This window comes from Scyliorhinus torazame, chromosome 11 (assembly GCF_047496885.1).
Source record: "Scyliorhinus torazame isolate Kashiwa2021f chromosome 11, sScyTor2.1, whole genome shotgun sequence".
NCBI lineage: Eukaryota > Metazoa > Chordata > Chondrichthyes > Carcharhiniformes > Scyliorhinidae > Scyliorhinus > Scyliorhinus torazame.
Window position 1 is genome coordinate 247,039,067 of NC_092717.1, and position 13,942 is coordinate 247,053,008.

Here is a 13,942-nt window from a genome sequence, read left to right on the forward strand (position 1 = left end):
GATAGTCATTAGTCCCCAGCCAATGGTAAGTAGGCAGGTTATAACAGTCACACAATGTGCAGTGACACCAGCTGAGTGTTCCCGTAGGCTGTCAGTTCTCATCTGAGTCTGTACTCAGCAACATCTCTCAATAAAACCTCTCATCATGTTTGAAAGAGTCCAGATGTGAGGGGAGTGAGGGGGGACACGATTGAGATGTATAAAATTATGAGGGGCATCGATAGAGTAGACAGGAAGAAACTTTTACCCTTGGTGGAGAGATCAGTGACCAGGGGCAGAGATTTAAGGTGAGGGGCAGGAGGTGTAGAGGGGATGTGAGGAAAAGCATTTATACCCAGAGGGGGGTGGGAGTCTGGGACTCGCTGCCTGAAAGGGTGGTGGAGGCAGAGACCCTCGTAACATTGGTAAGTATTTAAATATGCACTTGCTATCCCAAGGTATACAAGGCTATGGACAAAGTGTTGGAAAATGGAGATTAGAATGGTTCGGTGGATGTTTTTGACTGGCGTAGACGTAATGGGCCGAAAGGCTTTTTCCGTGCTGTATGATTTTATGACTATGACTCTACGACCTTGTTCGTGGTCCGAACTCTGGAGGAATGACCGGTTGCAATGTGGCTGGGGGTTCAGCAGGCTGCAGTGGTTACAGTCTGCAGCATTTTGCAAAATAGTTTCATTTGCCATTTTTGTTGCAGCGTTTACCAAATGCCAAGCATGCCGTTCTGTTCTGTGAGTGATGACCGCCTCAGTTGAGGGAGGGTGTACCCTGGGCCACGAAAACCTCTGTTTCTGCCTTAGCTCTTCGCTGCTTCTTCCTGGCTGCAGATTCAGCAGACAGATGAATATTGGCTGGTTGCAAAGTTAGATCTTTTTCGCAAATAAGCTGCTTGCGGATAAGATCACGATGGACCCACCCACAATATCATCTCTCACAAGCTTGTTCATGAGAATGCCAAACGCACATTTTTTTGTTCGGAATTTTAGAGTCCTGGTGTAGGACTGAATGGATTCATCAGATTTTTGGAGTATTAAAAGTGTGTCTATTCAATATTGTGTGCTTTTCTGGCAGAACAACGTGTTTCAACATTTTTAACAATATCTTGGAGTCCTATTTCTCTTCTTCCATTTGGAAGGTATTGGGCGGGATTTACCGTCTGTTTATCACGCCGGCAGGATATTCCGGTCCCACCAAAGGTGCACGGGTTTCCTGACGATGAGAGGTTAAGTCAACAGGAAATCCCGTTGACAACAACGAGATCAGAAAATCCCGCTGGCGGGCCTCTTCCGCCACCAAAAACTCGCGGCGGGTTGATTGGTAAATCCCACCCACAAGATTCAAAATGGCCTTGGGGCCCATTAAGTTTAACGAAGTGAACGCCTGCACCTTATGGGATTTATCTGATAGGTCAGTGTTGTGTTCTGTGATATAACCGTTGTAATGATGTACACAGAACTTATAAGAACATAAGAACATAAGAACTAGGAGCAGGAGTAGGCCATCTGGCCCCTCGAGCCTGCTCCGCCATTCAATGAGATCATGGCTGATCTTTTGTGGACTCAGCTCCACTTTCCGGCCCGAACACCATAACCCTTAATCCCTTTATTCTTCAAAAAACTATCTATCTTTATCTTAAAAACATTTAATGAAGGAGCCTTAACTGTTTCACTGGGCAAGGAATTCCACAGATTCACAACCCTTTGGGTGAAGAAGTTCCTCCTAAATTCAGTCCTAAATCTACTTCCCCTTATTTTGAGGCTATGCCCCCTAGTTCTGCTTTCACCCGCCAGTGGAAACAACCTGCCCGCATTTATCCTGTCTATTCCCTTCATAATTTTATATGTTTCTATAAGATCCCCCCTCATCCTTCTAAATTCCAACTAGTACAGTCCCAGTCTACTCAACCTCTCCTCGTAATCGAACCGCTTCAGCTCTGGGATTAACCTAGTGAATCTCCTCTGCACACCCTCCAGTGCCAGTACGTCCTTTCTCAAGTAAGGAGACCAAAACTGAACACAATACTCCAGGTACTACCATTTATGCAGTGAATGGTAGAACCCTCAAAAGTATTGAAAGACAGAGCGATCTAGGTGTACAGGTCAACAGGTCACTGAAAGGGGCAACACAGGTGGAGAAGGTAGTCAAGAAGGCATACGGCATGCTTGCCTTCATTGGCCGGGGCATTGAGTATAAGAATTGGCAAGTCATGTTGCAGCTGTATAGAACCTTAGTTAGGCCACACTTGGAGTATAGTGTTCAATTCTGGTCGCCACACTACCAGAAGGATGTGGAGGCTTTAGAGAGGGTGCAGAAGAGATTTACCAGGATGTTGCCTGGTATGGAGGGCATTAGCTATGAGGAGCGGTTGAATAAACTCGGTTTGTTCTCACTGGAACAACGGAGGTTGAGGGGCGACCTGATAGAGGTATACAAAATTATGAGGGGCATAGACAGAGTGGATAGTCAGAGGCTTTTCCCCGGGGTAGAGGGGTCAATTACTAGGGGGCATAGGTTTAAGGTGAGAGGGGCAAGGTTTAGAGTAGTTGTACGAGGCAAGTTTTTTTACACAGAGGGTAGTGGGTGCCTGGAACTCGCTACTGGAGGATGTGGTGGAAGCAGGGACGATAGTGACATTTAAGGGGCATCTTGACAAATACATGAATAGGATGGGAATAGAGGGAAACGGACCCAGGAAGTGTAGAAGATTGCAGTTTAGTCGGGCAGCATGGTCGGGACGGGCTTGGAGGGCCGAAGGGCCTGTTCCTGTGCTGTACTTTTCTTTGTTCTTTGTTCTTTGTGTGGCCTCACTGATACCTTATACAGTTGCAGCATAACCTCCCTAGTCTTAAACTCCATCCCTCTAGCATTGAAGGACAAAATTCCATTTGCCTTCTTAATCACCTGTTGCACCTGTAAACCAACTTTTTGCGACTCATGCACTAGCACACCCAGGTCTCTCTGCACAGCAGCATGTTTTAATATTTTATCATTTAAATAATAACCCCTTTTGCTGTTATTCCTACCAAAATGGATAACCTCACATTTGTCAACATTGTATTCCACCTGCCAGACCCTAGCCCATTCACTCAGCATATCCAAATCCCTCTGCAGACTTCCGGTATCCTCTGCACTTTTTGCTTTACCACTCATCTTAGTGTTGTCTGCAAACTTGGACACATTGCCCTTGGTCCCCAACTCAAATCAACTTATAATTGTTTAACTATAAAGATGATTTATTAACAAACACGGGGAAAGATAGCAAACTAACTATAACACTGACAATGGCTACTAAATGAATTCAGGGAATTCTCCTGGAGCTACTCTAAGTGTGACTATCTTCTTGTACGACTTACTACCAGCTGACGGGTGTCTCGCGTCACGTATTAGATCTCTAACATCACCTGCTGGTTGGAAGTCGTACCAATAACTATGTGCATTGATCGACAGCTATATACGTTAATGTATATCACCACAACTGGCACTACAGTAGATACGCCACTCTTTTTCAAATTATTGCCAGTTGTCTGCAATGTTTTCGTCGACACAAGTGGGTCGATGAGGCAAAGTCCCTGTGTCATTCTGCTAACTCTTGACACCATGCAGAAGTGCTGGGCTCCAATGACTGGTGACTAAGGGCTAAAGGTTTACTGAGCACTCTGAGCAGCTCTTATACGCTGCATGTCTGCCGGTGCTCCGGGGAGGAATCCTGCACTACTGACACATGATCCCGTATGTACCCGCGTCATCTCTGCGCCCATGTGACCACCCAGTCTACAGGTGGGACATTCACAAAAAGGATCTGCAATAGGGTAGAAGACAGGTGAGATTGAATGATCAAAGAGTTATTCTTATAATGCCAAAAGGAATGATGACAGGGCAGGAAAACAAACAAAGAAACAAATAATGTGCCAAGGGCAGGTTGCTGCTGTCTGAAAATGAATGAGGGAAAACCTGAAATATGCCATAAAAAGACAGACACAAAATAAGGGACAGAGTTTATATTCTGAAATGTTCCTCGAGCTGACATTGAGCTTCTCTAAAGCAATGCAGCAGGCCCAGGACAGACGTGTCAGCGAGGGAACAAGGAGGAGAGTTCAAAATGCAAGCCACCAGAAACTCCACATCATGCTTGCAGATCAAACGCACACTTCCTGCAAAGCAGTCACCCAATCTGTGTTTGGCCTCCCTCAGTGAAGAGGAGACTACACTGTGAGCACAGAATACAGTCGCCGAGATTTAAAGAAGTACAGGTAAATTGCTGTCCCCCAGAATGGGGGAGAGACTACACCATGGACATTCCTACTGCAGTTTATTAAGTATCATTAAAATATGCACTGAAGTGGCTGCAGCCCCGATAGTTACCCAGAAAATTAGCCAAGCTTCACATCATTTGTTTTCTGGTACGAAGGAGGCAGAGTGGCGGTCATGTAATCTGTCGTGTTGTCTGTTGTTGCTGCTTATCTGTTAGCTTTTAATAATAATAATCTTTATTATTGTCCCAAGTAGGCTTACATTAACGCTGCAGTGAAGTTACTGTGAAAATCCCCTCGTCGCCACATTCCGGCGCCTGTTCGGGTACACGGAGGGAGAATTCAGAATGTCCAAATTACCCAACAGCAAGTCTTTCGGGACTTGTGGGAGGAAACCGGAGCACCCGGAGGAAACCCACGCAGACACGGGGAGAACGTGCAGACTCCGCACAGACAGTGACTCAAGCCGGGAATCGAACCCGGGACCCTGGAGTTGTGAAGCAACAGTGCTAACCACTGTGCTACATTAGAATTTTTTTTAAAATCTGTCTTAGATGCATGGCCCTTTACTCTGAGATGATGCCCTCTGGTCCCAGACTCTCCCACAAGAGGAAACATCCTCTCAGCATCGACCCTGTCAAACCCCTGAGAATCCGATATGTCTCAATAAGGTCACCTCTCATTCTTCTAAACTCCAATCCAGAGTAATAAAAATTTAAAAATTTACATTTAAATAATCTTTATTGTCACAAGTAGGCTTACATTAACACTGCAGTGAAGTTACTGTGAAAAGCCTTTTACTCTATAACAGTTCACCAACCAATGATACATGTGTTTTTGAAATGAGCATGTATGGTCACAACACTCAAACTTACCACCACCTCAGTCGAATCATTGTTGCTAAATTACCAGACTGCAGTAGAAATTTCCTCTGATTGAATATTCAGAAGAATTAAGTCATTGTTTCAGTCCTCACTCCAAACTCCATTCCCTAGCTGCCAACTTAATCCCTATCACTGGCGAATGTCTGAAACTAAACCCGTCTGTTTACAACTTAGTGTCATATTTTATTCTGAATTGAGCTTCAGACAACGCTAACACAAAATTAAGATCTGATGTAGGCCATTTGAACCTCAAACCTGCTCTGCAGTTCAATCATTGATCTGATTGTGGCATCAACTCGACTTTTCAGTCAGTCTCCTTTGACCCCCTCTTCCCGATCAATAATCTGTCTAACTCAATGACTCCACTGCTAACATATTTGCACCATCATTAAGACCACATATTTTGCTTGACTTCACCTCTGCATCAGCTCACCCGCTGCCGAAACCCTCATTTGTGCCTTTTCTTTACTGCTAAACATGACTATTCCAATACAATTCTGGCTTTTTTCTTATTCTTTCATGGATTTTGAGTGACGCTGGCAATGCTGGCATAGGTTGTTTATCCGTAGCTGTCTTTGAAAAGGTAGGATCGAGCCTCCTGGTGTCGGGTCACTCAGTGTTATTCGGAAGGCAGCTCCAGCACCTTGAACCAGCTTCAGTGAAGGAACAGCGATATAGTCGCAAATGGCTTGGAGGGGAACTTGCAGGTGGTGGTGTTCCCATGAGCCTGCTGCCCTCCGGGTGCTCCGGTTTCCTCCCACAAGAATGTGCAGGTTAGGTGGATTGACCATGATAAATTGCCTCTTAGTGTCCAAAAAGGTTAGGTGGGGTTACTGGGTTACGGGGATAGGGTGGAGGCGTGGGCTTAAGTAGGGTGCTCATTACAAGGGCCAGTGCTGACCCGATGGGCCGAATGGCCTCCTTCTGCACTGTACATTCTATGATTCTCTCCCTTACCTGCTTTAAACTCCTTAAAACTTATCTTTGGCCAAGTCTTTCGTTACCTGACCCAACGATGGGAATTGTCCATCCGCCCAGGATGCTGGAATTCTCTGGTCCCAATTCAATGAATGGAACTTTAGCTGAGGGCCAAATTCTCCGTTCTCGCTGGCAGCGGTGGCGGGGGGGGGAATCTCAGATCGGAGAATCCCGGCCATCTCCTTATGTGACTCAATGTCAGATTTTGTTTTAAATTTGCTCCTGTGAAATGCCTTGGAACTTGCCAATTAATCCCAGGAGTCAACCTTCGCTGCGCTGCTTCCAATACAAGGATATCCTTTGTCACGGGTGATTTAAAATGTACTTTCCCAAAGTGGCCTGTGGACAATGTGTTTGTATGTGAGAGTATACACTTTCCCCGTGAAGTGTGATTGCGTCAATGAAAATGAATGAAAATCGCTTATTGTCACAAGTCGGCTTCAATGAAGTTACTGTGAAAAGCCCCTAGTCGCCACATTCCGGCGCCTGTTCGGGGAGGCTGGTACGGGAACGTAATGCAAAATAACCCAGTAGCAAAGCCGTTTGAAGCAAGGATTGGCCTATTTTGTTCTATTGCTCTGAAAGTTACATTAAAAGTGCGACGCGTAAGTTGTCATTATTGAATGAATATTTTATTCAGATGAAGAGGAACCGAATAGGCGACGGCGCAATCGTATGGTCTCGTCCCGGGGCCCAACAGGGCCTTAAATCCCGCGAGAGGCTCCTCGCAAGATCTGCGACACTCAGGACTCCTCGCGAGTTCTAGCGAGACATCGCGATCTGGATCTCACTTTCACTGTGCGGGATCCGGATTTACATATTTAAGTTAGCCTTACATAAATACGCCTGCTGTAGAGTCTCCCGAGGCCCCGGATCCAATGCCCAAGCTTGGGCGACGTCGCCATGGCGCCATTTAGCACTGGTCAACACGAACGTGGACCAGGCGTAATGGCAACGGGGGAGGGGTTCCGGGGGGGGGGGCATTCCCAGACCATCGGAGGCCCTCGGGTGGTCGGGCTCTGGGCAGGGTGTTACCCGTTGGCACCCGGGCATCTTGGCACTGCCAGCCTGGCACCGCCTGGCTGGCAGGGGCACTACCAGGGTGCCAGGCTTGCAGTGTCCAGGTGGCAGTTACCCGTGCCGGGGATCGGGCAATGGGGCACCCTGCCCTCATGAGGTTGGGCGAAGGGGAGCTCGAGAACCCCCCCTAACAAGTAAGTTGGGGCATTGGGGGAGTCCAGAGACCTCAGTAGGCGTCGAGAGATCGGGGCAGCATTTAAAAATGGCACCCCGATCTCGGAAATGAAGTGAATTCAGCCTCGGTGGGGTATTCCTCGCCAAGGCCGGAAAAAACAGAATCCCATCTGATAGCAGGATCATTCCCGGCGCTGCAGCCGCAAATAGACACCCCGCTAAAGGTGCCCAAAACAAAATTCAGATTTTTCCTGTTAAATCGTGCCCGGAGTGTTATTGTTACATCCCAGGTTTAACAATTATTATGAACCTCCAAACATTTCAACAAGCAAACAAAAGTACATCAGTTCAGTTATCTGTGTTCTTAAAACAAAGGCTAGGAATGGAGACAGAAAGGGTTGTTTTGTGGCACAGTGGAATTTAAGAAAACTATTCATTCTAATATTGTACAATTGTAAGTAAACTGAGAGTAGGTTAGAAGTCATGAAGGCTTATGGTGGTTTACAATCCTGCTTCCAAATTATTCTTCAAAGCTACTTATTATAATAATCATAATCTTTAGTAGTGTCACAAGTCGGCTTACAGTAACACTGCAATTAAGTAACTGCGAAAAGCCCCTAGCCGCCACATTCCGCCGCCTGTTCGGGGAGGCTGGTACGGGAATTGAACCCGCGCTGCTGGCCTTGTTCTGCTTTACAAACCAGCTGTTTAGCCCACTGTGCTAAACCAGCCCCTCCAGACAGAACGTTCCAGATCATAGATCATCAACCCGCTGAGTTCAAAAGGTTCCCTGCTTCCCTGTTCTTCTTTTGCCGATTATCTTAAATCTGCATCCACCAGGAGTCCAAATAACCTTTTTTTGAACAGCTCTTCTTGAGGAATACGTTTTGGCTTTCAGGAGCAATAATTTGGTTTAGAGGGGCTCCTTTTCAGGAGTTCTGGATGCTAATCTTCAGTAGTTCCTTGGCATTTTTTTTTTCAAATTTCGATTCTTAATATGGTTCCCAATTTACAACAAGAAGCTAAGTTCAGACTCGTTTCGAACTACAATTACTTAGTGCAAATAAAAGAGCAATCACAGGGCTATTAGAACAAAGGTATAAATCTCCAGAAAATGTTTAACACAAGGAATGAGGTTCAATGGTGTATCTAATCAAGAATTTCAACTGAAAAGGTAATTGAGCTTCAATGACAACTTACTTCAGCATTTCCTCACCGTGTAACATCAATAACACCATCACGCCTCAATTCCAATTTATAGACACTTTGTTAGATATCACAGTTCAAAGTACCAAGTTACTGAATAACACTTAATATAATGGATCCATACGATACCTCTCTACCACCTTACTCTACGCTGGGGGACGCAACTGGACACATGCACCCATACAGACACACCCACACGCCCATCCCAGTTGAAGCTGGGCCCAAACACAGTTGTTGGTGGATACCCCAAGCAAGCCTCCTTCAGGAGGGGATCAAGCTCAGGACAGAAGGGTGCAGAGTCCTAAGTGGCTCTTCCCTGACATGATGTGGAGATGCCGGCGTTGGACTGGGGTGAGTACTGTAAGACGTCTTACAACACCAGGTTGGAGTTTAATCTGGTGTTGTAAGACTTCTTATTGTGCTCTTCCCTGACAAGCAGCTGCCCCAGTGTCTGGTATCTACTCAGGCCAAAGACAAGGCCTGTTCCTCCAGAGTCAATCTCTTGTTTCCTGTCAGATGCACCCATCAGCTGCAGGACAGTGCTCAAGGATCACTATGCTGAGTGTTTGCACAGTGAGATTAACAGCTGGCTTGTAATGCAGAACAAGGCCAGCAGCGCGGGTTCAATTCCCGTACCGGCCTCCCCGAACAGGCGCCGGAATGTGGCGACTAGGGCCTACTTCAGTGAAGCCTACTCGTGACAATAAGCTATTATTATAAGGCCAGAGCCCTAGTCTACCTGATTGCTATCGAGATTGTGGACCTGGAAAGCGATGCACTGCCGGACAGGAAGATGACCTGCATCAACTCTGCCACCTGCACCTTGACACCCACAATGACGAGGAGCTCAACAAACCACTGGGAGCAGGATGGGATCCTGCCCAACATCCGGGCCATACTGCTGCCCAGGAAAACAGGACTTCCTAGAAAGATAAATGGGCACGATCAGGAAAAAACAGAAGGAAGGGCACCTGTGATTGGAGGAGCTGAAGTAGCTACATGGTAGAGACAGAATCTGTGATTGGAAGAGCTGCTCTTCACGGATTCTGTCTCCCCCGCCCGCTGTTCCTGCAATCAAAATATACAGGGATGACCTCTTCAATCTTTTGCCCCATCATTGATTTTTAGGGGGGTTTATTTGTGAGGTGTGCAGGCTGGTGGTTTCTGCCGTCTGTATACTTTGAGCCCTCCAGTCCACTGATTATTTATCCTTATTATTCTAATTGAGGATTTCTGTACGTCACAAACTATAAGCATAAATCTCAATCTCTGCCCTCACTTGGACAGACGTCTCACCTCAGAGCTGAGGGACAAGAGGTGGACAGACTGAAGTCGTAGTAGCGTCAGTGGTAGCAGAGGCCAGGACAGGGAGGACACACAGACCCTGATTCTAAATTCCAGAATGCAGGATCAGGCAAGTGTCGGGGTCTGATGGCGGGAAGGTGAGGTGAGGCTGGGGAGATCGGGAAGATTGAGCTGGATGTCTTGATGGAAAGGTTGGAGTTGGACAGAGAACCCACAGGGGGCAGACCTTGGGGAAGAAACGATGTGGAAAGGGAGCACTTCAGGAAAATGCCCCACCCTCCGTTCTCCCCCACCCCCCACAAAACCCCAGCAGGGTAACTGTTAGGCTCCCTCTTATCCATCCCATCAGCCTCAAAATTGTGGCTATGACAATCTGGTATGGTAACCCGAGTGTGAAATGCAAAGGTAAGCTGGTCAGAATTGTCAACACAGGAGACGCAGCTTGATAATTTATTTAACAATGCAGTCAAGAGGAAAGCTCAGGCCATTTTTGACTCCTCTCATTCTTCATATCATCAATTTGAAAGGCTCCCTGTGGGCTGGCACTTTAGAATGCCTATTGCCAGAAAAATCTGTTCAAGATATCTCATCAGCTCCGTGCTTACTAAATAACATTGTAAATTTAACTTGCTGTTTTTATTTATTTTCACTGATGTGCTTTAATGGCAGAGTGCGAAGTGTTACATTTGTATGGTATGGATTTATGTTATATATCCACAACCGTATGAATGTAGGTATAAATAAAATATTTACTGCTTTTAACCAATGAGCAGAGTTGATGCAGGTCATCTTCCTGTCCGGCAGTGCATTGCTTGCCAGGTCCACAATCTTAATAGCAATCAGGTAGACTAGGGCTCTGGCTTTATAATAATAATTGCTTATTGTCACGAGTAGGCTTCACTGACGTTACTGTGAAAAGGCCCGAGTTGCCACATTCCGGCGCCTGTTCGGGGAGGCCGGTACAGCAAAGACAAAGTTTCACTTGTGTGTGGACAGTAAGGTTGTATTCTATTCTTTTAAATGGTCACTTAGAACCTGAATTCAGGTGAGGGCAAACAGGCCACCCTGAGCCTTGCCTGCCCCAAGTAAAATTACAGACAGGTTAGGCTGGGTGGGACTGCAGTAGGAGGGCCACACAGGATGCTTTACGGGGCTACGAGTGGGGCCTGCAAAGAAGAATTTTAGATTTTAAAATAAGTACTGTATCAACTTGTTGAAAAATAAGGCTGCCACTTCAGCCAATCACCACCATCATAGAATCACCACATCATAGAATCTGACAGCGCAAGAGGTAACCAATCAGCCCATCAGGTTTGTGCTAGCTCCTGTCCACTCCTTTCCCCACAGCCATGCACATTTTCCTTTGCAAGTTTTTATCCAACTCCCTTTAAAGTTACAAATGAATCGGTTTCCGTTATTAAGGAAGTGTATCCCAGATCACAACAACCCGGGGCATTGAACAAATCTCTCCTTCTGGTTTGTTTTCTAATCACCATAAACCGTGTCCTCTGGTTGCCAATCTTCTTACTACTGGAAACTATTTCTCTTAATTTACTCTATCAAAATCCCTCATAACTTGGAGCTCCTCATAACCGTCCCTTTCTGTAAAAAGAGCAATTCCAGCTTCTCAAAATCCATCCACATAACTGAACTCCACATCCTTGCTGCCGTTCTTATAAATCTCTTCTGCTCGCTCGCCAAGCCTTGACATCCTTCCAAATGTCAGGCTCCCAGGTATAAAATTCAAAAGGGTTGGTGTTGAAATAACAGATGTATCAGCCAAATATGAATAAACATCTCTCAATACCAGTTACCAACCTGACCAAAATCCAGAGTGACGTTGACTTGATTGTAGTGCAGCCCACGTGAAAGAGGTGGACTTTGCCACCAGCGTTCAGTACCATCGATGGCATTGGTGATTGCATGAGCTTTATACGCATCATCGGCCAAACAGTGATCGCAGAATTGCCCCTAAAAGAGGAACGCAATGAAGGATTAACATAAAGGTTAAAATTCAGACCACTGTTTAATTCTGAAAATCCAAAGAAACAACTTGGTTCTCAGCACCACCGACTGGAGCTAAGTTAGGCCCAAACACTTAAAGGATTGTACTTAAGATAATAATCGAGAGTGACACAAGAGGCATCTGGGTTTTTTTTTTCACAGCTTTGAGGCTTGTTCCTCTTTGACATTGATCTCAATTGCATTATTGTCACTTGCAGAAGATGGCCATTCACAAATCAGAGACTGAGATCACTATAATCTGTAATAGCACTGGGCTAAATTGCTGGCTTTGAAAGCAGACCAAGGCAGGCCAGCAGCACAGTTCAATTCCCGTACCAGCCTCCCCGAACATGTGGTGACTAGGGGCTTTTCACAGTAACTTCATTTAAAGCCTACTTGTGACAATAAGCGATTTTCATTTAATTTCATAATTGTGACCTTTATCTCTTTCCAATCTTTGTGGGTATGGGCACGTGCATGAGACTGAGTACATGTGATATTGCATTTAATTTGGGGTAAGTGTGTGAGAATCTGTGCCTTTTGCTGAACGTATTTGGTACGATCTCGGTTCTAAGCATATGCCGATGATTTCAGATGCTACCTGTTGGTGTTGTACTCAATCTTCAGCTTGGGTAATTTGTTACCCATGTGCTGGTCATGGGCATCTTTCATCTTCCCTGCTTTTCAATCAATGCATCTTGCACTCCTGGGAGTATCAACAAGCGATGACTGGAGAGGGTTGTACACACTTGTCTACTGAATAGTAATTCTGTATTGTTTCTGAAATACGATGAAGGTTGCTCGTTCAGAATGGAGATACATATTTGGCCAAATTACGATGAGCAGCCCGTCAGCTGATGAAATGCATTGCAGAGTTAGGTGGACCTTTCCAATGATGCACCGGTGGTCTTTGACCTATGCCATTGTCCTGACAATACTGTGGATGGTGACCAAGGACAAGTCTGGTGTCCACAATGTAACATATCTGGGGTGAACAGAGTGAGTTTTTGTAGTTAGATTTGAGTGTAATGGATTCCAGCCATCGTACACGGAGAGTTTGGCATTGGTTGGCTGAGCCATCAGTTGACATTTTAGCTGATAAAGATATTTCTGTTTATGAAATGGAAGGATGATTGCAGCGGTATCCAGGTTTGCAGATCGATTATCCTGACCCTGCATCTGTCTCTGGGCATATCCAGATCATCTGAACAGTGCCAAAGGCTTCTGTTGGTGCCAGTGTGTGCTTACATGTTCGCTGTGCTGAATGTCGGCTCGTTTTATGTTTCAATGTTCTGGTTTCTGGTTATCCTCATCATTGAACGATTTTGCTTGGATAGACATTTTGTGGATCTTACCCTGCCATTGATTAGATTGGGCTCTTGGCTGTTTGGAATTCTGCACCTGTCCAGCTTCGGTTTGTGGCTTGTCACAATGTCAAACCACTTGTGTTGGTCTTTGCTTTCTGCTTTGATGCTTCCAATGCCCTTTGGTGCTACATGCCTTGGTGTTAAAAGCTGGACATTTGCTTGGTGTGTGGATGAAATGGCAATATAGAATCTACAGAACCGCTACAGTGCAGAAGGAGGCCATTCAGCCCACTGAATCTGCGCCGCCCCTCCAAAAGAGCACTCTACCTAGGCCCACTGCCCTGCCCTATCCCTGTAACCTATTGATCATCGCCAATCCACCCAGCCGGTGCTGGTTGTCTTGTGCCACTGATGGCATGGTGGCACAGTGGCTAGCACTGCTGTCTCAGTGCCAGAGACTTGGGTCCAATTTTGGCCTTGGGTGGCTATCTGCGGAGTTTGCACGTTCTCCCCGTGTGTGCGTGGGTTTTCTCCGGGTGCTCCGGTTTCCTCCCCCAGTCCAAATGTGTGCAGGTTAGATTGGTGTTACGGGCTAGGACGCGGGAGTGAGCTTAGGCGGGGTGCTCTTTCAGAGGGTTGGTGCAGACCCGATGGGCTGAATGGCCTCCTTATCCGCTGTAGGGATTCTCTGGAGCCTGTAAACTCTGTCTACCCAGATGTACGCCTTCATACTTGCATCTGCTTTGCAGTAGTATTTCTACTGTGTAACCTTTGGGTTAATCAAAGAGGTCTTTTTTGAATGTTTCTATCAGGGCAG

The 13,942-nt window shown here is 46.1% G+C and overlaps 1 protein-coding gene across 3 annotated transcripts in view; it reads right to left on the reverse strand.

Annotated features, from left to right (window-relative positions):
* Window positions 1-13,942, reverse strand: part of lama3 (laminin, alpha 3) — an 858,151-nt gene that overhangs the window by 830,979 nt on the left and 13,230 nt on the right. For all 3 annotated transcript variants that reach the window (XM_072468523.1, XM_072468524.1, XM_072468522.1), the window contains exon 2: window positions 11,633-11,785. In XM_072468523.1, the coding sequence (XP_072324624.1) occupies window positions 11,633-11,785 (153 nt within the window). The remainder of the gene's footprint in view (window positions 1-11,632; window positions 11,786-13,942) is intronic.